We start from the raw sequence: 24,075 nt of genomic DNA on the forward strand, positions 1-24,075 counted from the left end.
CCTCTCCTTCTTCACCCTCTTTTTTTGCCCTCACCCATTTTTATCGTCAGTCAAAATTCTGCACCCTCCGTGGGAACGGCGCCCAGAGTACGCAGTCCGGTCGCTGTACCACGATACGTCAATGCCGCACAATACAGCTATACACACCTCCGCTGCAGTTATTGCGAACGCAGTGCGCTCGACCTGTAAGCAGTAGTTGCGAGTTCCTGCGAGGGCAGTACGTTTGGTCATTAGTATTTGGCACGGCGCACAGAAGGTCACAAAGTTACCCGCTAGTGCGCGAAGCTAAACCCCCAAATCGCACCATACTGTTTCGTACAGTGAGCCCAAGTGACACTGCGTCGGTGATAAGTCCGTACGGATGAAGGCTTTAAACTAAGCACGTATTGTGATGATATGGAAGAAAACAATCCGGATAACTGCTTGTAAGATTCGCGCACCGAGGTTTCCTTACGAGCTTCCGCGAATCGAGAATGTAGACAGTTTTTTTTCTTGTTATCGATATCGATACTAGCAAGATATCAAAATATGTGACATAAACTGCCGCACTTTTGGTTTCAGCGAATTAGAAGCTTAAATTGTTTACGACATGAAAGTACGGTAGGCTTCAGTATGTAACATTAATTTCAGCTTGATACGTTTACCCGTTCCTGAGAAAAAGGCTTCTTAAGAGGCGGACAGGTGGGCAGTCGGACAGTACGACACAAAAAAAAATCGTGTAATGTGATGACAGATCAACAATTTACGGATTTTTCCTTTACTTCTGCAGTGGAACTTTGCTTCACGCCAACTGTCATGATTCTAGGTCAACGGGAAATAAACTATTGGTTTGGTCAGTGAGTTCGCGAGTATCAAAGTATGTGACATAAATGGCGGTATCTGTTAGTTTATTGACTCACAAGCTTTAATTTTTTACACCGCCAAGGGACCGTAGACCTCAGTATGTGACCCAAATTTCAACTTGATACGTCTAACCGTTCCGGAGAAAAATGGGTCTTAACCGTCAGACACAGATACACAGACGGACGGACGGATAGAATCAGAGTGATTCTATAAGACGTCGGTTTTTTTTCCGATTGAGGTATGGAGCCCTAAAAAGGCTGTACGTACCGATTTGCATCGTTTATTCACTTTCATTTTGATAATCGTCCAAAACAGTCCAAACAACACTGCACTGCATACCCATTTATCACTCATCAGCATTAATACAAATCAGTTCTTAGTTTGTAATCAGGAGAGAAATCTCACGTTTCATCTAAACCTGCGCCTTCGGAACTGTATAAAGTTCACACTCAGAATGAATGTTTTAACGCGATACTTGTTCTTAAAACCGAGCGATGTGGCGCGGTGGTTGGCACCCTAGACTCGCATTCGGGAGGACGACGGTTCAGATCCGCGTCCGGCCATATATTTTACATTTTCCGTGATTTCCCTAAATCGCTCCAGGCGAATGCTCTGGGATGGTTCCTTTGAAAGGGCATCACGGATTTCCTTTCCCAACCTTCAAAGTTTCCTAACTTGTGCTCCGACTCTTATGACCTCGATGTCGACGGGCGTTAAATCCTAATTTTTCTTAGAAGTAGCTTTACATAGAGTCACGCCGCAGGCTGCTAATAATATGCGTTTTTAGATTTATCGGTGTTTTACGATAGGACTTCAAGAAGTAAGTTACGTACGTCCGCCAACGGTAAGACCATTACGCAGTAAGATTGGCGCATTGCCAGGACTATGTTCTGGGCCCCCTGCAGACACAGTTCTGCTGCGCTGCGATAAATATGTGCGTAGCGTGTGAGGAAAAGGGTGCAGCAACTGGAAACATACTCCGAAGTTGAAGTATGCGGGATGTAAATTGAAGGAACAGAAGGGAGAAAGGGAAGGGAGGGGATCACTGCTGTCAGCTGCGTCGGGACGTTACGCGCAATCAGCGGCGATGAGTGAAAATGTGGACCGGATCGGGATTCGAACCCGGGATCTCCTGCTTACTAACCAGGTGCGTTAATCACTGTGTCATTCGGGGCACAGCGTTATCGCAACTGCACTGACATCTCGGCACGCCTCACGGCCGATCCACATTCCCACCGAGCGCTACCTATCCGCCGTCCCTGTCCACTTCCTTCATGTTCGCTACTCTGAGATTCCCATAGGAGGTCAAACGTGCTTGTGCACCACGCAGAATCCGCAGCTGTTACATTATATGTAAACTGAAGGTGGAGAGGAATAGAAAAGAAGGGAAACGAAGAGGGCACTGGATCCACCTACTTCCGTTCTCATGCACAAATACACTACTGGCCATTAAAATTGCTACACCACGAAGATGACGTGCTACAAACGCGAAATTTAACCGACAGCAAGAAGATGCTGTGATATGCAAATGATTAGCTTTTCAGAGCATTCACACAAGGTTGGCGCCGGTGGCGACACCTACAACGTGCTGACATGAGGAAAGTTTCCAACCGATTTCTCATACACAAACAGCAGTTGACCGGCGTTGCCTGGTGAAACGTTGTTGTGATGCCTCGTGTAAGGACGAGAAATGCGTACCATCACGCTTCCGACTTTGATAAAGGTCGGATTGTAGCTTATCGCGATTGCGGTTTATCGTATCGCGACATTGCTGCTCGCGTTGGTCGAGATCCAATGACTGTTAGCAGAGTATGGAATCGGTGGGATCAGGAGGGTAATACGGAACGCCGTGCTGGATCCCAACGGCCTCGTATGACTAGCAGTCGAGATGACAGGCATATTATCCGCATGGCTGTAACGGATCGTGCAGCCACGTCTCGATCCCTGAGTCAGCAGATGGGGACGTTTGCAAGACAACAACCATCTGCACGAACAGTTCGACGACGTTTGCAGCAGCACGGACAATCAGCTCGGAGACCATGGCTGCCGTTACCGTTGACACTTCATCACAGACAGGAGCGCCTGCGATGGTGTACTCGACGAAGAACCTGGGTGCAAAAATGGCAAAACGTCATTTTTTCGGATGAATCCAGGTTCTGTTTACAGCATCATGAGGGTCGCATCCGTGTTTGGCGACATCGCGGTGAACGCACATTTGAAGCGTGTATTCGTCATCGCCATACTGGCGTATCACCCGGAGTGATGGTATGGAGTGCCATTGGTTACACGCCTCGGTCACCTCTCGTTCCAATTGACGGCACTTCGAACAGTGGACGTTACATTTCAGATGTGTGTGACGACCCGTGGCTCTACCCTTCATTCGATCCCCGCGAAACCCTACATTTCAGCAGGATAATGCACGACCGCATGCTGCAGGTCCTGTATGGGCCTTTCTGGATACAGAAAATGTTCGACTGCTGCCCTGGCCAGTACATTCTCCAGATCTCTCACCAATTTGAAAACGTCTGGTCAATGGTGGCCGAGCAACTGACTCGTCACAATACGCCAGTCACTACTCTTGATGAACTGTGGTATCGTCTTGAAGCTGCATGGGCAGCTGTAGCTGTACACGCCATCCAAGCTCTGTTTGACTCAATGTCCAGGCGTATCAAGGCCGTTATTACGGCCAGAGGTGGTTGTTCTGGGTACTGATTTCTCAGGATCTATGCACCCAAATTGCTTGAAAATGTAATCACAAGTCAGTTCTAGTATAACATATTTGTCCAATGAATACTCGTTTATCTGCATATCTTCTTGGTGTAGCAATTTTAATGGCCAGTAGTGTACATTTGACCACCTGTGAGACCATCGATCGCAGACGACAACGTCCAGGGCGTCGAGGGACTGATTCGCAACACTCGCAGGTTTTTCAACTATGAGGACGTTAACACAGGAGTTTTCAAATGGCTCGGAGACCAAAGAGAGAATTTCTATCATCGAAGAATTGTACGATTAGTAGAACGTTCAGAATGTTATTTGCAGAGACTCGGTGTCTACGTTGAAAAATGGTGTCATGTATCTGTGTCACTCTGAAGTGCAGTGCAACAGTCAGTAAAAATTACTTGCCTGCCGTAATAACGTGCAACTTACTTTTTGAAGTCCTCCTGTATAAGAATGGCGATGAAGTGCCTACATCTGATGGATTTAGACAGTCCTTGACAAAGAATTGGGCGTTCCGCAGGTTGTACCACGGGGACGGTTTCCCTTTCGACGGGCGAGGGCAGATCCTCGCTCACGCCTTCTTCCCGGGAGAAGGGAGAGGAGGAGACGCTCATTTCGACGAGGATGAGATCTGGCTGCTCGGCGAAGAAGACGCTTCGGGACAAGGTGAGTGTTGTTTCTCAATTTGGCCGAATCAAGAGCTGGGATTCTTTTAAATGGTAAAATGTAGGGTTCGCAATGTTTTCAGTTGAAACGTGCTTCTTGACGAATGACAGCCATTGTAGGATGCAGAAGCATAGACAGTTGCTTGTTCATTTAAATACCCATTCAACTACCAGCCGATGTTGTTAGTGTTTTAATATTACAAATAAAGTATAAATCACAAAATAATAAAACTTAGACACAGTTTAGTAATACAAAAGCAAACAAATAATGTAAAACAGTTGAAGTTGTTGCAGATTCTACAGAATCAGCGCATGCTTCCAGGCCAGAGGGAGCGCAACGTCATACTGAAAAGTGGGCTCATACTACCAAGCTGTTTCTGCATTTGACTCAATTTTGTAACCACTGAAATAACGTCAGATTGCTGCACAACCCGTGAAGATCCATTTCGTTTGCACCTGCCATTATGAGAGTGCTTCACTTTGTCGGGCAGTGTAGTAAGCTACCGGGTGGTTTTAATTAAAGAGCAGGTCATCACAGAGGTCCAGTGTGGCCTGTAATTATAGCACTGCAGTGAAACGTGGTACCTATGCTAGTGCATTTATGGGGAACCGATCCACGCTTGTAATAAATTAGTTCCAATTTTCGCCACCAGGTGCATATCTGGCGCCATACAATATCCCGTCGAAGCCCCTGATGCTGATATTTAACAAACTGTGAAAGTGGCGGTTAATAATAAAATCAACATTATGCCTTTCTCACTTGTTTGACCTTTTCTGCACACATTCCGTTCCTAATTCATTACACATTGAAACGTTTGTTCTGTCGTTCATGCATTCACAGTGCCATATTTGCTCCTGGTGGTCAAAACTGGAACTATTTTTTCCAGCTTAAATCGGTTGCGCATTAAGCCTAGTTTACACGACGACACTAGGTTGCAGGTAAACTGCGCTACTGGCCACTGCGCATGCGCGGCGCGCGTTTGCGCAACTCTTTGGTGAAACTAAACATTTTCGGCGTGTTCCAACTTTGGCGACACTATTTGTAGAGTGTAGACAAACTGAAATATGAAGTGGGGAACGGAGAATAATCTTCGCTTTTTGGATATCTATGCTTTGCATAGGTGTTTGTAGCATTTCAGTGATGCTGATTACAAAAATAAGCAACATATTGCTACGGGTGAGACCGTCATGTGCGATCATAACATAGATAGTTTGACAATATCTGAGCTGCAGGGAAAAATTTGAGTTAGGAGCACATATACAACTGAATTAAGAAAAATACAAGCAAGTGTAATTCTCGCTGTGGTAATGCTCTTGACTGCAAGACTAATATCCCATCGTTCGAATTGCCCAACTCTTTGTTAAGAAATATTGCTGACAGGAGGGAAAGCTATACAAATTCAAGATGCTGCATTCTTTATTCAATATTCATCTATTTAAAACGTCGCTGCAGTGCTTCCGATTCACATATGTTTGAATTTTGAAATATTGCCACTGTAAGTATCTCTCTTCAAGAGTAGTTTGCAAACCATTCTCTTCTTAATGCGGTCTGCTTCGAGTAATTATTGTTGCTAATGTTAAAAATTATCACTATTAATGTTAATAATTATTGGTGTTAATGAAAAAGCGTCATCTCCAACTAAAACCGTATCTTATAGCATGCCGAGTGTTGTCGATTATAATGCACGCAATATGATATGTAATTTCAGTTCTGACGATAGTGCTTCATGCATTACAGTACCTTTATTCCTTATCACATAATTAACTCTATTTAGAAGAAACGTGAACAGTTCTGACATTCTAAGATAATTAAAAGAACTTCTTGGATCGTCCGTTATAAATTATTTCAGCAAGGATGCTGAGCAACCGAGCTGACGTCTTTTCTTCATCCAGTCACATATATAAACATGTTTCTTATTTTTTTCTTATGCAGCGATTCCACGCAATAAGCTTTTAACACCATCAGAACTCGTGCGACGTGCAGCTGCCAAGACTTTCATTTCAGACACGACTCAGGGACCGGCAAAACGACGAAACAAGTGTATACTGGTGTCGCCGTACCTACAGTCATATATGCAACCACTTGCGTGCAACTCATTCCACACAACGAGTGGCGCAACCCAATGTCGTCGTGTAAACTAGGCTTTAGAATATCTAATAAGTTTCGCTGCCATACAATAATCAGAGCCCATACTGGGCCTATGTGAGAAGCTGCACTTTAATTCTAACCACCTGGTGTACCTACACGGAGCAGTATACCGGTGGCGCAGTCACATTTTAGATTCCATCCATTGTCGGAATGTTTTCGGTATGTTTTCTCAGAATATTAGTTATTTTATGTTTTATTTTTATTTTATTTATTTATTTTTTTGCTAAGCGCCTACCAGTGCACAGTAGTTTTGGACAGTTCTGGCCGGCCGGGGTGGCCGAGCGGTTATAGGCGCTTAAGTCTAGAGCCGAGCTGCCGCTACGTTCGCAGGTTCGAATCCTGCCTCGGGCATGGATGTGTGTGATGTCCTTAGGTTAGTTAGGTTTAAGTAGTTCTAAGTTCTAGGGGACTGATGACCTCAGAAGTTAAGTCCCCATAGTGCTCAGAGCCGTTTGAACCATTTGGACATTTCTGTTCTCTCTCGCGAATCAAACACGCTTGTGGCCGTTCGCGCCGTCTTCCTTGCACGGGCTGATACGTACGTAATGCACGTATCGCGCCAGCCGGCGCAGGCGGCCAGCCGTCGTATTATTAACTGGAGGGCAGGCCGGCGGCCTGCGATACGGCGTCTGGCGGGCTTCCTGGGCTGTGCGGGCTGCGATAGGCGCGGAAAGCCGGCCGGCCCGCGATAGGCGCTTCCGCCGCCGCGATTGCCGCTCCGCCGCGGGTCGTCGCGCCGCGAGACACGCCCCAGCACCGCGCCGAAGCTGCTCAGCGCATATCAGGTGCTCCACCAAAATCAAAATTGGCTGAGGATAAATAAACAAAAGTGATGAGCACAGTTCTTACTTCGGATCGCCGTGCGGATGCACAGCAAAAAAGCCGTGTACACTGACGTGACAAAACTCACGGGATGAAAGGGAAGCAGTGGTTGGGAAAGGAGTGAGACAGGGTTGTAGCCTCTCCCCGATGTTATTCTATCTGTATATTGAGCAAGCAGTGAAGGAGACAAAAAACAAATTCGGAGTAGGTATTAAAACCCACGGAGAAGAAATAAAAACTTTGAGGTTCGCCGACGACATTGTAATTTTGTCAGAGACAGCAAAGGACTTGGAAGAGCAGTTGAACGGAATGGACAGTGTCTTGAAAGGAGGATATAAGATGAACATCAACAAAAGCAAAACGAGGATAATGGAATGTAGTCAAATTAAATCGGGTGATGCTGAGGGGATTGGATTAGGAAATGAGACACTTAAAATAGTAAAGGAGTTTTGCTATTTGCGGAGCAAAATAACTGATGATGGTCGAAGTAGAGAGGATATAAAATGTAGACTGGCAATGGCAAGGAAATCGTTTCTGAAGAAGAGAAATTTGTTAACATCGAGTATAGATTTAAGTGTCAGGAAGTCGTTTCTGAAAGTATTTGTGTGGAGTGTAGCCATGTGTGGAAGTGAAACATGGGCGATAACCAGTTTGGACAAGAAGAGAATAGAAGCTTTCGAAATGTGGTGCTACAGAAGAATGCTGAAGATAAGGTGGGTAGATCACGTAACTAATGAGGAGGTATTGAATAGGATTGGGGAGAAGAGAAGTTTGTGGCACAACTTGACTAGAAGAAGGGATCGGTTGGTAGGACATGTTTTGAGGCATCAAGGGATCACAAATTTAGCATTGGAGGGCAGCGTGGAGGGTAAAAATCGTAGAGGGAGACCAAGAGATGAATACACTAAGAAGATTCAGAAGGATGTAGGTTGCAGTAGGTACTGGGAGATGAAGAAGCTTGCACAGGATAGAGTAGCATGCAGAGCTGCATCAAACCAGTCTCAGGACTGAAGACAACAACAACAACAACAACCTCTTAATATCGTGTCGCACCGCCTTTTGACCGGCATGGTGCAACAGATAGACGTGGCATGGACTCAATAAGTCCTTGGAAGTCACCTGCAGAAATACTGAACCATGCTGCCTTTATAGCCGTCCATAATTGCGAACGTGTTGCTGGTGCAGGATGTTGTGCACGAACTGACCTCCCACAATTGTTCCATGGGATTCATGTCGGGCGATCTATGGGCCCAAATCATTCGCCTAAATAGAGCAGAATGTTCTTCAAACCAATCGAGAAGAATTTTGGCTCGACGACATGGCGCATTGTCATCCAGAAAAATTCCATCGTTGCTCGTATTAAGTCCATAAATGGCTGCAAATGGTCTCCAAGTCACCGAACATTAGCATTTCCAGTCAATGATCGGTTCAATTGAACCAGAGAACCGTCCGCTCCCGGTAGCTGATACATCGAGAGCCATAATGCGGGAACGAAAGAAAAGCGAAGGAAGAAACAAAATAGAACGACAGTTTCCAAACATTGAGTGGACTGAGATTTGGAAAAACATTACTTCTAATGTGCTCACGTCTAATGTAAAAACGTCATGGTACAAGACAGTTAACAACATAGTTAGCACCAATGAAAGACTGCACGCAATCGGACTCTGTGAAACAAATTTATGTCAACAATGCCATCGAGTTGACACAGTAATTCATAGATATACTTGCAGTGGTCACATGAATAGTTGGAAGTGGATCCGGGAGCAAATAGCTCTGATTACAAGAACATCTCCTGAGTATATATCGCTGTCATTGATACACAGGCCTGAAGCACGTTATTTCCCAGAAGCAAAAAATAACGCTGTGTACTGGTTGCTGGGAAATTTTGTTAACTACGTCCTTAACAAATTAGGATCCGGTAGCATCATAGAGTTCAAGGTACACATGCTGTGTGAGTTCCACAAAATTAGAAGCTATTCGAATCACAAGAAAAAGTTCGGTAATATGCTAAAAATTGTATTTGAAAGAATGGGCATTGGTTAATATAAAAAAGAAGACTGTGTTGACAGTGATGTATTGTAGTTACCTTAAGGATAGTATTTAAGATTTTACAATATATTTATGATGTGTGCTTTTTCTACTTCAGAGAGTAGTTTTTTGAAATTTATAAGCTAATGTACAGAACTTATGTGACATTGAGATTGTGTGTCTAATAGTGCCAAACACAAATCATTAAAGGTGCATTATTGGCTTATACTAGAAAAAAAAAGTGGTCAGCGCGACAGACTGTCAACCCTAAGGGCCCGGATTCGATTCCCGGCTGGGTCGGAGATTTTCTCCGCTCAGGGACTGGGTGTTGTGTTGTCCTAATCATCATACTTTCATCCCCATCGACGCGCAAGGCGCCGAAGTGGCGTCAAATCGAAAGACTTGCACCCGACGAACGGTCTACCCGACGGGATACCCTAGTCACACGACATTTCATTTCACCAGAGAACCCAGTCAATTCCACGAAAACACAGTTCAGACCATTATGGATCCACTACCAGCTAGCAAAGTACCTTGTTGACGACTTGCGTCTATGGCCTCGTGCGGTCTGTGCCACACGCGAACCCCACCCTCAGCTGTCACCAACTGAAACCGAGACTCATCTGACCAGGCCACAGTGTTCCAGTCGTCTAGGATCCAAACGATATGGTCACCAGCCCAGGAGAGGCGCTGCAGGCGATGCCGTATTGTTAGCAGAGGCACTCGCGTCTGTCGTCTGCTGCCATAGCCGATTAATGTCAGATTTTGCCGCACTGTCGTAACGGATACGTTCGTCGTATGTCACACACTGAATTCTGCGGTTATTTCACTAAGTGTTGCTTGTCTGGTAGCACTGATAGCTCTGCGCAAACACCGCTGCTCTCTGTCGTTAAGTGAAGGCCGTCGGCCACTGCGTTCTCCGTGGTGAGAGGTAACGCCTGAAATGTGACATTCTCGGGGCACTCTTGACACTGTGCACTTCGGAATATGGAATTACCTATCGCTTTCCGAAATGTAACTATCTTCCCGCATTCAAAGTCTGTCAATTCCTGTCGTGTGGCCATAATCGCGTCGGTAACCTTTTCACATGGATCACCTGAGTGTCCTCCCCCCCCCCCCCCCCCGCGCCCCCCCCCCCCCCCTTGGTAGCTGAGTGAAAGCCGGCACGGTAGCTCAGCGTTTTCCTCCAGAGAGTTGGCTAGCCTCTTTAATAACAAACTGAGTGAAAGGATCAACAACGAACTTCAACGGATGTCATGTGACGTCCGATACGACCAAATACAACGAACAAAATGTAAAAAAAAGTGGTCAGCGCGACCGAACGTCAATCCTAAGGCCCTGGGTTCGATTCCCGGTTAAGTCGTAGATTTTCTCCGCTCAGGTACAGGGTGTTGTGTTGTCCTAATCATTATCATTTCGTCCCCATCGACGCGCAAGTCGCCGAAGTGGCGTCAAATCGAAAGACTTGCACCCAGCGAACGGTCTACGCGACGGGAGGCCCTAGTCACACGAGAATCCTAAGAAATTTTGGTCTAACGTCAAAGCTGTAGGTGGATCAAAACAAAATGTCCAGACTCTCTGTGACCAAAATGGTACTGAAACAGAGGATGACAGACTAAACGCCGAAATACTAAATGTCTCTTTCCAAAGCTGTTTCACAGAGGAAGACTGCACTGTAGTTCCTTCTCTAGATTGTCGCACAAATGACAATGGTAGATATCGAAATAGATGACAGAGGGATAGAAAAACAATTAAAATCGCTCAAAAGAGGGAAGTCCGCTGGACCTGATGGGATACCAGTTCGATTTTACACAGAGTACGCGAAGGATCTTCCCCCCACCCCCACCCTTCTTGCAGCGAAGTACCGTAGGTCTCTAGAAGAGCTTAGCGTTCCAAAGGATTGGAAAAGGGCACAGGTCATCCCCGTTTTCAAGAAGGGACGCCGAACAGATGTGCAGAACTATAGACCTATATCTCTAACGTCGATCAGTTGTAGAATTTTGCAACATGTATTACGTTCGAGTATAATGACTTTTCTGGAGACTAGAAATCTACTCTGTAGGAATCAGCATGGGTTTCGAAAAAGACGGTCGTGTGAAACCCAGCTCGCGCTATTCGTCCACGAGACTCAGAGGGCCATAGACACAGGTTCCCATGTAGATGCCGTGTTTCTTGACTTCCGCAAGGCGTTCGATACAGTTCCCCACAGTCGTTTAATGAACAAAGCAAGAGCATATGGACTATCAGACCAATTGTGTGATTGGATTGAAGAGTTCCTAGATAACAGAACACAGGAAGTCATTCTCAATGGAGAGAAGTCTTCTAGGAAGTAAGAGTGATTTCAGGTGTGCCGCAGGGGAGTGTCGTAGGACCGTTGCTATTCACAATATACATAAATGACCTTGTGGATAACATCGGAAGTTCACTGAGGCTTTTTGCGGATGATGCTGTAGTACATCGAGAGGTTGTAACAATGGAAAATTGTACTGAAATGCTGGAGGATCTGCAACGACTTGACTCATGGCGCAGGGAATGGCGATTGAATCTCAATGTAGACAAGTATAATGTGCTGCGAATACACAGAAAGAAAGATCCATTATCATTTAGCTACAAAATAGTAGGTCAGCAACTGGGAGCAGTTAATTCCATAAATTATCTGGGAGTAGGCATTAGGAGTGATTTAAAATGAAATGATCATATAAAGTTAGTCGTCGGTAAAGCAGATGCAGGACTGAGATTCATTGAAAGAATCCTAAGGAAATGCAGTCCGAAAACAAAGGAAGTAGGTTACAGTACGCTTGTTCGCCCCCTGCTTGAATACTTCTCACCAGTGTGGGATCTGCACCAGATAGGGTTAGTGGAAGAGCTGGAGATGATCCAACGGAGAGCAGCGCGCTTCGTTACAGGATCATTTAGTAATCGCGAAAGCGTTACGGGGATGACAAACTCCAGTGTAAGACTCTGCAGGAGAGACGCTCAGTAGCTCGGTACGGGCTTTTGTTGAAGTTTCGAGAACATACCTTCTCCGAGGAGTCAAGCAGTATATTGCTCCCTCCTACGTACATCTCGCGAAGAGACCATGAGGATAAAATCATAGAGATTAGAACTCACACAGAGGCATACCGACAATCTTTCTTTCCACGAACAATACGAGACTCGAATAGAAGGGAGAAAGGATAGAGATACTCAAAGCACCCTCCGCCACACACCGTCAGTTGGCTAGCGGAATATGGATGTAGATGTAGAATTACGTGAGTATACATGACAACTCCGCCAATACACTGCCCTATTATACCTTGTGTACGCGACACTGTCGCCATCTGTATATGTGCATATCGCCAACCCATGACTCTTGTCGCCTTAGTGTAAACACAAGTAAATGATGCCGGAGTTAAGAAGCAGCTAAGGTCGCTCAGTAGAAATTAGACCAGGGTTTAACAAGTCGCTGATTTTGAGCGTGATCACTCGCGCATGCCTAGGCCTTTGTTGGTGAACAGAGCAGTTTCGACGTGGTGAGTCTGACGGGAATGCGCGCACACCGTGTTGTCGCCACAACAAGACAGCGGCGCCAAGTGTGAAGTAGAGGGGGGTCGGTTTTGACAGCGGTGCCATCTAATAGCAGCAGTGGCGAGTAGCATGGCGGTTGTCGTTGAAACAACTGGTATTCGATTATACTGTCTCTTTTTTTACGCCAGTTTAACCTGACTATTAACCGCTGAAAATTACTGGTTTCTGAAATAGCCGAGTTTCCGTTTCTTATTCCTATTATTTCTATAATAAATGTAGAAAACGAAGAAAGATTGAAAAACTGAGTCTAGAAGTTTCAAGGCACATGGAACCAAAATACTGCAATAAATACACAAGTAAAAGAAAACTTAATCTGTTCGCCTTTAGCTGCTTTCCTCAAAAAGTGATGTGGTTGAATACTACAAAAAGGCACCAATATTCTTCTATCGATTCAAGTTTTTTGAAACTGCTCAAAAATCATGTTGTAATCGTGGGGGGGGGGGGGGGGTTACCACTATTTGGGCATTACGAATAGTCAGTGCTCAAGGGAGAAAACTGAGATTGAAGAACTATGTTTTTGTTGTCAGTTTGTCCATTTTTAAGGACTACAGACACATAAAGCCATTGATGTAGATGCGGCCAACAGATCAGCTACTTTAAATTTTTATTGTATTCTGTGAGTGAATTGTTGTTGAGTTTTTAATTTATTGCTCTTAGCATAATTTCCTTTTTTTATTTTTGATACAAATAGCAGACGTCTTTAATCTTTTAGAGCAAATGAAGTACTGCACTTCATTGATACATCACTCCGTAAAAATATTTCCAGAGTAGGGTTGGTGTCATTCTGCAATATATCTGATGTCCGGCAACAACAATGGAAAACTCTCGTGTAGAAGAGGTGGCAACAGCTCGTGCACACCACGTACAAGCAAACCTCAGGTCGGAACACAGCAGACCAAACAAATACCGAAAAATACCAGTCATTCAGAACTAAAATACCAGTAATGGTTATAACCGGTCGGTTTTCCCACGGCATTACTTAACACCGACAACGTATTCGCGCTTCAATTCACAGTGCGAGGTTATCGTTTTACACGGAAAGATGGGTTCGCTAAATGTTAAGTGTATTATAGAACATTTAATACTTTCAGAAAGTAGAAAGGCACTACACGTCTTACCACGTCAGTGAATGCAAAAACGGAAAATGTGAGCGGTCTCAACGTGTAGAATAGATTATAAATTTAAAAAGGCAGCTCTCTGAAGTGGTGGAAGAATAGGAAGAAAAATGGAGTGAGTGTGCCGTTCGGATGAGCTACAAAACTACACTAATTTCAATAAAGTCTTTGCGCCATTTCTCATGGTGATTTAATAAAAGATTACTTGGCACACACATCTGACCATTTACGTTAACTTGATGTTGAAGTTCTTACGTCCCACAGAGGTTATAACACACGACGCCCGAGCCACCTTGCAAGTGTTTCTAAAGATTTTTTTGCATATTCTTTAGAGCTCTATGAACATTTAGATATCACAGACACATTCTTACCAGCGTCGATAAAGTGTGGAAAACTTAGTCAAGGGATTTGTTAGTTTATGCGTCAAACACAATTTTGGAGTAGGAACTGAAGTTCAAGGATAAGAAATAAAAACTTAGATGTTTGCCAATAATTTTGTCAGAGACAGCAGAGGACTTGGAGGAGCAGTTGAACGGAGTGGAGAGTGTCTTGAGAGCAGGATATACCATGAACACACAAGCAAAATGAGGGTAATCGAATGTTGTTGTTGTTGTTGTTGTTCTTGTTGTTGTTGTTGTGGTCTTCAGTCCTGAGACTGGTTTGATGCAGCTCTCCATGCTACTCTATCCTGTGCAAGCTTCTTCATCTCCCAGTACCTACTGCAACCTACATCCTTCTGAAACTGCTTGGTGTATTCATCTCTTGGTCTCCCTCTACGATTTTTACCCTCCACGCTGCCCTCCAATACTAAATTGGTGATCCCTTGATGCCTTAGAATATGTCCTACCAACCGATCCCTTCTTCTAGTCAAGTTGTGCCACAAACTTCTCTTCTCCCCAATCCTATTCAACACCTCATTAGTTATGTGATCTACCCATCTAATCTTCAGCATTCTTCTGTTGCACCACATTTCGAAAGCTTCTATTCTCTTCTTGTCCAAACTATTTATCGTTCATGTTTCACTTCCATACATGGCTACACTCCATACAAATACTTTCAGAAACGACTTCCTAACATTTAAATCAATACTCGATGTTAACAAATTCTCTTCCTCATAAACGCTTTCCTTGCCATTGCCAGTCTACATTTTATATCCTCTCTACTTCGACCATCATCAGTTATTTTGCTCCCCAAATAGCAAAACTCCTTTACTACTTTAAGTGTCTCATTTCCTAATCTAATAGCCTCAACATCACTCGACTACATTCCATTATCCTCGTTTTGCTTTTGTTGATGTTCATCTTATATCCTCCCTTCAAGACACCATCCATTCCTTTCAACTGCTCTTCCAAATCCTTTGCTGTCTCTGACAGAATTAAAATGTCGTCGGCGAACCTCAAAGTTTTTATTTCTTCTCCATGGGTTTTAATACCTACTCCGAATTTGTTTTTTTGTTTCCTTCACTGCTTGCTCAATATACAGATAGAATAACATCGGGGAGAGGCTACAACCCTGTCTCACTCCCTTCCCAACCACTGCTTCCCTTTCATGCCCCTCAACTCTTATAACTGCCATTTGGTTTCTATACAAATTGTAAATAGCCTTTCGCTCCGTATATGTTACCCCTGCCACCCTCAGAATTTGAAAGAGAGTATTCCAGTCAACATTGTCAAAAGCTTTCTCTAAGTCTACAAATGCTAGAAACGTAGGTTTGCCTTTCCTTCAAAAATTGGTTCAAATGGCTCTGAGCACTATGGGACTCAACTGCTGTGGTCATCAGTCCCCTAGAACTTAGAACTACTTAAACCTAACTAACCTAAGGACATCACACACACCCATGCCCGAAGCAAGATTCGAACCTGCGACCGCAGCAGCAGCGCGGCTTCGGACTGGAGGGCCTAGAACCGCACAGCCACCGCGGCCGGCTGCCTGTCCTTAATCTAGCTTCTAAGATAAGCCGTAGGATCAGTATTGCCTCACGTGTTCCAATATTTCTACGGAATCCAAACTGATCTTCCCCAAGGTCGGGTTCTACCAATTTTTCCATTCGTCTGTAAAGAATTCGCTGTAGTATTTTGCAGCCGTGACTTACTAAACTGATAGTTCGGTAATTTTCACCTCTCAACACCAGCTTTCTTTGGGATTGGGATTATTATATTCTTCTTGAAGTCTGAGGGAATTTTGCCTGTCTCATACATCTTGCTCACCAGATGGTAGAGTTTTGTCAGGGCTGGCTCTCCCAAGGCCGTCAGTAGTTCTAATGGAATGTTGTCTACTCCCGGGTCCTTGTTTCGACTCAGGTCTTTCAGTGCTCTGTCGAACTCTTCACGTAGTATCGTATCTCCCATTTCATCTTCATCTACATCCTCTTCCATTTCTATAATATTTTCCTGAAGTACATCACCCTTGTATAGACCCTCTATATACTCCTTCCACCTTTATGCTTTCCCTTCTTTGCTTAGAACTGGGTTTCCATCTGAGCTCTTGTTATTCATACAAGTGGCTCTCTTTTCTCCAAAGGTCTCTTTAATTTTCCTGTAGGCAGAATCTATCTTACCCCTAGTGAGATAAGCCTCTACATCCTTACATTTGTCCTCTAGCCATCCCTGCTTAGCCATTTTGCACTTCCTGTCGATCTCATTTTTGAGGCGTCTGTATTCCTTTTTGCCTACTTCATTTACTGCATTTTTATATTTTGTCCTTTCATCAATTAAATTCAATATTTCTTCTGTTACCCAAGGATTTCTACTAGCCCTCGTCTTTTTACCTACATGATCCTCTGCTTCCTTCACTACTTCATCCCTCAAAGCTACCCATTCTTCTTCTACAGTATTTCTTTCCCCCATTCCTGCCATTTGTTCCCTTATGCTCTCCCTGAAACTCTGTACAACCTCTGGTTCTTTCAGTTTATCCAGGTCTCAACTCCTTAAATTCCCACCATTTTGCAGTTCCTTCAGTTTTAATCTACAGTTCATAACCAATAGATTGTGGTCAGAGACCACATCTGCCCCTGGAAATCTCTTACAATTTAAAACCTGGTTCCTAAATCTCTGTCTTACCATTATATAATCTATCTGATAACTTTTAGTATCTCCAGGATCCTTCCAAGTATACAACCTTCTTTTATGATTCTTGAACCAAGTGTTAGCTATGATTAAGTTATGCTCTGCACAAAATTCTACCAGGCGGCTTCCTCTTTCATTTCTTAGCCCCAGTCCATATTCACCTACTAAGTTTCCTTCTCTCCCTTTTCCTACACTCGAATTCCAGTCACCCATGACTATTAAATTTTCGTTTCCCTTCACTACCTGAATAATTTCTTTTATTTCATCATACACTTCTTCAATTTCTTCGTCATCTGCAGAGCTAGTTGGCATATAAACTTGTACTACTGTAGTGGGCGTGGGCTTCGTGTATATCTTGGCCACAATAATGCGTTCATTATGCTGTTTGTAGTAGCTTACCCGCATTCCTACTTTTTATTCATTATTAAACCTACTCCTGCATTACCCCTATTTGACTTTGTATTTACAACCCTGTATTAGCCGGACCAAAAGTCTTGTTCCTCCTGCCACCGAACTTCACTAATTCCCACTATATCTAACTTTAACCTATCCATTTCCCTTTTTAAATTTTCTAACCTACCTGCCCGATTAAGGGATCTGACATTCCACGCTCCGATTCGTAGAACGCCAGTTTTCTTTCTCCTGATAACGACGTCCTTTTGAGTAGTCCCCGCCCGGAGATCCGAATGGGGGACGCCATCATCATTAACCATACAGTAAAGCTGCATGCCCTCGTGAAAAATTACGGCTGTAGTTTCCCCTTGCTTTCAACCGTGCGCAGTACCAGCACAGCAAGGCCATTTTGGTTAGTGTTACAAGGCCAGATCAGTCAATCATCCAGACTGTTGCCCCTGTAACTACAGCTGCTGCCACTCTTCAGGAGCCGGCCGCGGTGGCCGTGCGGTTCTGGCGCTGCAGTCCGAAACCGCGGGACTGCTACGGTCGCAGGTTCGAATCCTGCCTCGGGCATGGGTGTATGTGATGTCCTTAGGTTAGTTAGGTTTAAGTAGTTCTAAGTTCTAGGGGACTTATGACCTAAGATGTTGAGTCCCATAGTGCTCAGAGCCATTTGAACCCTCTTCAGGAACCACGCGTTTGTCTGGCCTCTCAACAGATACCCCTCCGTTGTGGTTGCACCTACGGTACGGCTATCTGTATCGCTGAGACACGCAAGCCTCCCCACCAACGGCAAGGTCCATGGTTCATGGGGGGAAGAATCGGATGTAGACGAATTAAATCAGCCGATGCTGAGGGAATTAGATTAGGAAAGGTGACTTTTGCTATTTGGGCAGCAAAATAACTGATGAAGACCGAAGCAGAGAGGCAATGGCAAAAAAACGTTTCTGAAGAAGAGAAATTTGTTAACATCGAATGTAGATTTACGTGTTAGGAAAACTTTTCTGAAATTATTTGTATGGAGGGTAGCCACGCACGGAAGTGAAGGATGGAAGATAAACAGTTTAGACGAGAAGAGAATAAAAGCTTTTGAAATTTTGGGCTACAGATGAATGTCGAAGATGATGTGTCGATCGCGTAACTAATGAGGAGGTACTGAATAGAATTTGGGAGAAAAGAAATTTGTGGTGCAACCTGACTAGAAGAAGGGATCTTTAGTATAGTATTGAAAGGGAGACCAAGAAACGAACACAGTAAGACGCTTACTCAGGATAGAGTAGCATGGAGAGCTGCATCAAACCAGTCTTCGGACTGCAGATAACAACAACAACAACAACAGTAGCAGCAGCAACATGCGTCTTAGTCATGTTGGGAAACAAATCAGTACCCGAAGCGCAACCGAATGGGAGAATAAAAAATGTTTCGCCACCCAATTCCTGATGATCTGCAGGTTGAAGTAACTGATCTGCAATGCGACAGGCATTTCCCTGATGATCTATTTCCTTGATTATGCAAGTCCCCACCCTGCTCCTTGTGATGATGGTGGGGTACAATGCCGACTGCTCGCAGGCGTTTGCCCGCCGCCTGCTCGCGGACCACATTTGCTGTGAAGCCCAGAATTAGACTCTATGTCGAAATGCCGATGAACTGGGGCGCCTCATCCTCCTGCAGCTTCTCTTGGTTCTGGAACAATGGAGTATCCTACGTCACAGCAAAAATTAAAGTCTTACTGGCATCTGTTTGCTGTAGAGTTATGGAATGTGTCTTGTGCTGGCGTGAGATGACTTTCTTGCAGCTCAAGATCACCGTGTAGAAATAAACACGTTTTGTGCTACCGCCAATCGTGTCAAAACCACGCCGCTCTCTTCCTCACGAGTTCCACATAACGCAATTCTGCATTAACGCCGTGTTTCTTGACTCCCACAAAGCTCTTCGCGGTGTCTCCTTGAAGGAAAAGTACTTGCTTACGAAATTATCGCAACTGGTATGCAATTGGACTGAGAAGTTTGCAAATGATATTCAGTTCTCGAAGAAAGTAATACTTCAGAATCAACAAGGCCCGTCGATAAAATAATTCTTCACGAAGTACCTGTTTCGATCGTCAGAACATCTAAAGGAACAACAATTTGTAAAAACCTCTATGGCAGTGTCCTTGAGGCACCGGCCTTGCCGCAGTGGATACACAGGTTCCCGTGAGATCATCGAAGTTAAGCGCTGTCGGGCGTGGTCGGCACTTGGATGGGTGACCATCCAGGCCGCCATGCGCTGTTGCCATTTTTCGGGGTGCACTCAGCATCGTGATACCAATGGAGGAGCTACTCGACACATCAGCGGCTTCGGTCAAGAATACCATCTTAAGACCGGGAGAGCGGTGTGTTGATCCCATGCCCCTCCTATCCGCATCCTCCACCGAGGATGACACGGTGGTCGGATGGTCCCGGTAGGCCACTCGTGGCCTGAAGACGAAGTGCTTTATGGCAGTGTCCTTACCACTCTGCACCACTGCTATCAATAGTAAAATACATTATACAGTCAGTAATCAAATGCACTCACGCAGTTAATAAATATCTCAGATTTACTAACTGTCGGTATATTCTACAACAGACGGCAGTAACATAGGATGGCGTTTATTTTATCTCACGCCGCAGTAAAATGGATGCACTTCAGGTTGTTGTTAATAATTCTATGATGCCCGAAGATGGTTTGATGATCGAAACCGGTAATTAATAATTATTGTATCGACATCTCTTGTCGGTTCTGAAATACGATTTTTTCTCCGGTGCGATCAGTGGCGCACTACTTCACAAAATATATCGAGAACCCAGTAGGTCGTACTACTTGGAGAATCATCATTAGAAGCGAAAGAACAGTGCACCATACCTCAGCAATACCGCTGTTGCTGTTCACCATACAAATGAATAACCTGGCAAATAACGCAAGTGATTCCCTCAACCAGTTCACAGACGACCCAGTGGTGTACAGTGTGACACATCAGAAAATGCTTGCGAAATATAAGGAGACGTGCAAATGATGAGCGCCTGGGGCAGAGACTGACAGCAGAACCTTTAACGCAAACAAGTGCGTAACATAATGTGTGAACAAGGGCGCTAGGCAAGAAAAAAATTATATCGTTCGAGGGTACGATCAGCGATTAGGCAGAGAATGACAGTAGAATGAACGTGAACTTTGTGGACAGTAGACGTCAAACTGAATAATCATGAAGTAGTGCGATTCACCAACGAAGGAGTTCGCTTACAAGACCCACCTTCCGGCTATTTCTCTGCCAATCCACTCTCGAACAGTGCGCAAGAAAAACAAACACTTAAATCTTTCCGTGCGAGCTCTGATTTCTCTTATTCTATTACGATCAACATTTCTCCTTATGTAGCCTGGCGTTAACAATATACAGGGTGATTCAAAAAGAATACCACAACTTTAGGAATTTAAAACTCTGCAACGACAAAAGGCAGAGCTAAGCACTATCTGTCGGCGAATTAAGGGAGCTATAAAGTTTCATTTAGTTGTACATTTGTTCGCTTGAGGCGTTGTTGACAGATGAATCTTTCGTTTCAAAGATTGTGTTTAGTGATGAAGCAACTTTCCACACTAACGGGAAAGTCAACCGTCACAATGTCTGTATATGGGGCACTGAGAATCCGCGGGAAACAACTCAGTAGGAACGTGACTCGCCTAAAGTGAACGTTTTCTGTGCCATTTCAGCCAATAAAGTTTTTGGTCCCTTTTTCTTCGAAGGTGCTACCGTAACTGGACTACAGTATCTGGAGATGTTAGAGAATTGGCTGTTCCCTCAGCTCGAAGAAGAAGCACAACAATTCATATTTCAGCAGGAAGGAGCGCCACCACATTGGCACTTATCTGTCCGTGACTACCTGAACGTCAACTACCCGAGGCGATGGATCGGCCGCCAGGCAGCCGGTGACCACGTCATCACTGGCCTCCAAGAAGCCCTGATCTTACCCCCTGCGATTTTTTCTTATGGGGGTATGTTAAGGATATGGTGTTTCGGCCACCTCTCCCAGCCACCATTGATGATTTGAAACGAGAAATAACAGCAGCTATCCAAACTGTTACGCCTGATATGCTACAGAGAGTGTGGAACGAGTTGGAGTATCGGGTTGATATTGCTCGAGTGTCTGGAGGGGGCCATATTGAACATCTCTGAACTTGTTTTTGAGTGAAAAAAAACCTTTTTAAATACTCTTTGTAATGATGTATAACAGAAGGTTATATTATGTTTCTTTCATTAAATACACATTTTTAAAGTTGTGGTATTCTTTTTGAATCACCCTGTATTTTCGCAAAGCAGAAAGTTACTGATTGAAATTTCATGAAAAGGCATCGCCGCAATGAAAAACATCTTCGATTCAATGACTGCCACCCCTGACACTATGTTCCCATTTCCAGATAACACAACACGAGTTGCCATTCTTTGAGTTTTCTCGATGTCCTCCGCCAATCTTATCTGGTAAAGATCCCATATCACGCTGCACAACTCCAGAAGATGGTGGTGGTTGTTGGGATGTTTAGGGGGGACTAAACAACTCCAGAAGAGGACGGACAAGCGTAGTGTAGGCAATCTCTTTAGTAGACCTGTTTCATTTCCTAAGTATTCTGCCGATTAAACGCAGTTCTGGGTTGCCTTCCCCATAATACTTCGTTAAAATTCCAGTCTAAGTTGTTCGTCATTCTAATCCCTAGGAATTTAGATGAATTGCCACCCTTTAGATTTGTGTAATTTATCGTGTAACCGAAATTTAACGGATTGCTTTTAAATATTAATGTAAGTAACCTCATACTTTTTTAAAATTTAGAGTCAATTGCCACTTTTTGCACCGTACGGATACTTTGTCTAAACAGCTACGTGAGTCGCCATAGAATTGTCTCGTACGCGCGCACTGTCACAGAAATGCTTAACAAACTCCAATTGAAGACGAAAGCCATATTCTCAAAACATGCCAGCCTGTGTGGTTCTTACTTCTTAAGCTGTGTCAACATAAAATCTCTAACTTTCGTAAAATGTAATTCTCACATTACTCAATTCAGATATTATGTAACGAAGACGGTGGTATTCCTAAAAGCACAAGCTTTTACAGAGGGTGACGCGGTTTGAAAACTGTGGGTACGTTTTTCGCAAATGTCGCCCCGAAAAACTTCTGAATCGTATCATCAGTTTAGCAATAGCGTTATACACAACAATTGTTTGCAAAACGTTCAGTACGTAAAAGTATATATGTGATTTGCAAATGGAGTAATCTGAATAACTTTATTCCCTACAGTCCGTTCTTCTCAACTGCTGTTCGTTTGCTAGTTTATTTTGTGCTGAATAGAAGTGCAAAATCTTTAAATAGCGTCAAGCGTGGCGACTAGTGCTTTACTGAATCGTATAAAGTCAAATGTGTGGGTGCGATACACGAATTCTTATAGCGATGCTTAAACACGTTGCTGTGACACGTAATTGCAACGAAGTCGATTTGCATTCGCTGACCAGCTGTTCTGGTAACTTTCCAAAATTCCTGCGAGCAACGGCCTATATAGATCGGTAGGCGTGTCTCTGGTCGATTTCTAATGTTAGAAGGGTGATTGCAGCCGTCACCTTTCCCCTTTCTGAATAATTCGTCTTGAGCTTCAGACCCGCATTTGTCTTACGCTTCACGAGGAGCATTCTCTTACCACAGTAGAGTAAGTCAGCGGTGTTTTCGTAAAGAAGCAAGCAGAAACCCAGACACTAAGAGGTAATAAAATCTAATGTAGAACACGAAAATGATCGGAGATTAACAGTTACTCGCAGAGACCAGTGCATACACACATCAGAGTTGCCTCTATGTTCAAGCTTGGCTGTACTGTTTCATTCGAGGATTACTATTTAGATGTGAATCGCACTGTGTACGTACCAAAAAGTTGTTCCATGTTTGAAGATCATAATATTATATTGCGCCATAATTATGAGCAAACTTTTTTAATTAAATTTCAATTGTGTGCCACGTACTTGTCTGCGCCTCTCGGTTATTGAAATATTATCGAAGTGAGTGGAGAGTTTCCTTAACTGCTCCTCCTTGAAAATAACACTTAAATAAGGATTCTTCTATCGTTACGTTTTTATAGGAAGTTTTATAGATGACAGAAAATATAGATCGCGGTCGTACTCTTCAGTGGTGGCTCGCACATCACACTGTTTACGAAATGGACGGACGTAAGATTCCTACCTTAGCTCTGTTAATACTATCTTTCCCTTCGTTGTTCATATGCTAGTCATGTTTTTTTGTCTGTAGTGGACATAAATAAATACTACAATGTCTATGAACATGTTATAAAGCAAAAAAGGTAGTACCATGTGTGGCTCCTCCGCTTCCGCCTTTTTGTCGTCTTTCGTGGGTACTAAATTTTAGTTTATTGAGTTGGCGGGTGACCATGTCTTCGACCTCCAGGGTCGTGTTCAGTTTATTTTGATTTAAAGCTGGGAGGACGAGTCACAAACTTCATTAAAATCTCATGAAACAGTAACATAGCTTGACATCTTTGTAAATTGTTTATTCACGAGCCCTGTTATTAAGCAAGCTGAATCTAATTCGGTGAACAAACACTACTTGTTTTTAATTAGAATTAATTTCAAGCACTTATAATTGAAAATAAACATCTTGACACCTTATATTCGTTGTAATTACGCTTTCACATCAGATTACACG

General features: G+C 43.9%; 1 protein-coding gene across 2 annotated transcripts in view; it reads left to right on the plus strand.

Annotated features, from left to right (window-relative positions):
* Positions 1 to 24,075, plus strand: part of LOC124614036 (matrix metalloproteinase-2-like) — a 914,756-nt gene that overhangs the window by 863,615 nt on the left and 27,066 nt on the right. For both annotated transcript variants that reach the window (XM_047142873.1, XM_047142865.1), the window contains exon 5: positions 4,085 to 4,230. In XM_047142873.1, coding sequence (XP_046998829.1) covers positions 4,085 to 4,230 — 146 coding nt within the window. The remainder of the gene's footprint in view (positions 1 to 4,084; positions 4,231 to 24,075) is intronic.

Source organism: Schistocerca americana, chromosome 1, assembly GCF_021461395.2.
Source record: "Schistocerca americana isolate TAMUIC-IGC-003095 chromosome 1, iqSchAmer2.1, whole genome shotgun sequence".
Taxonomy (NCBI): Eukaryota; Metazoa; Arthropoda; class Insecta; order Orthoptera; family Acrididae; genus Schistocerca; species Schistocerca americana.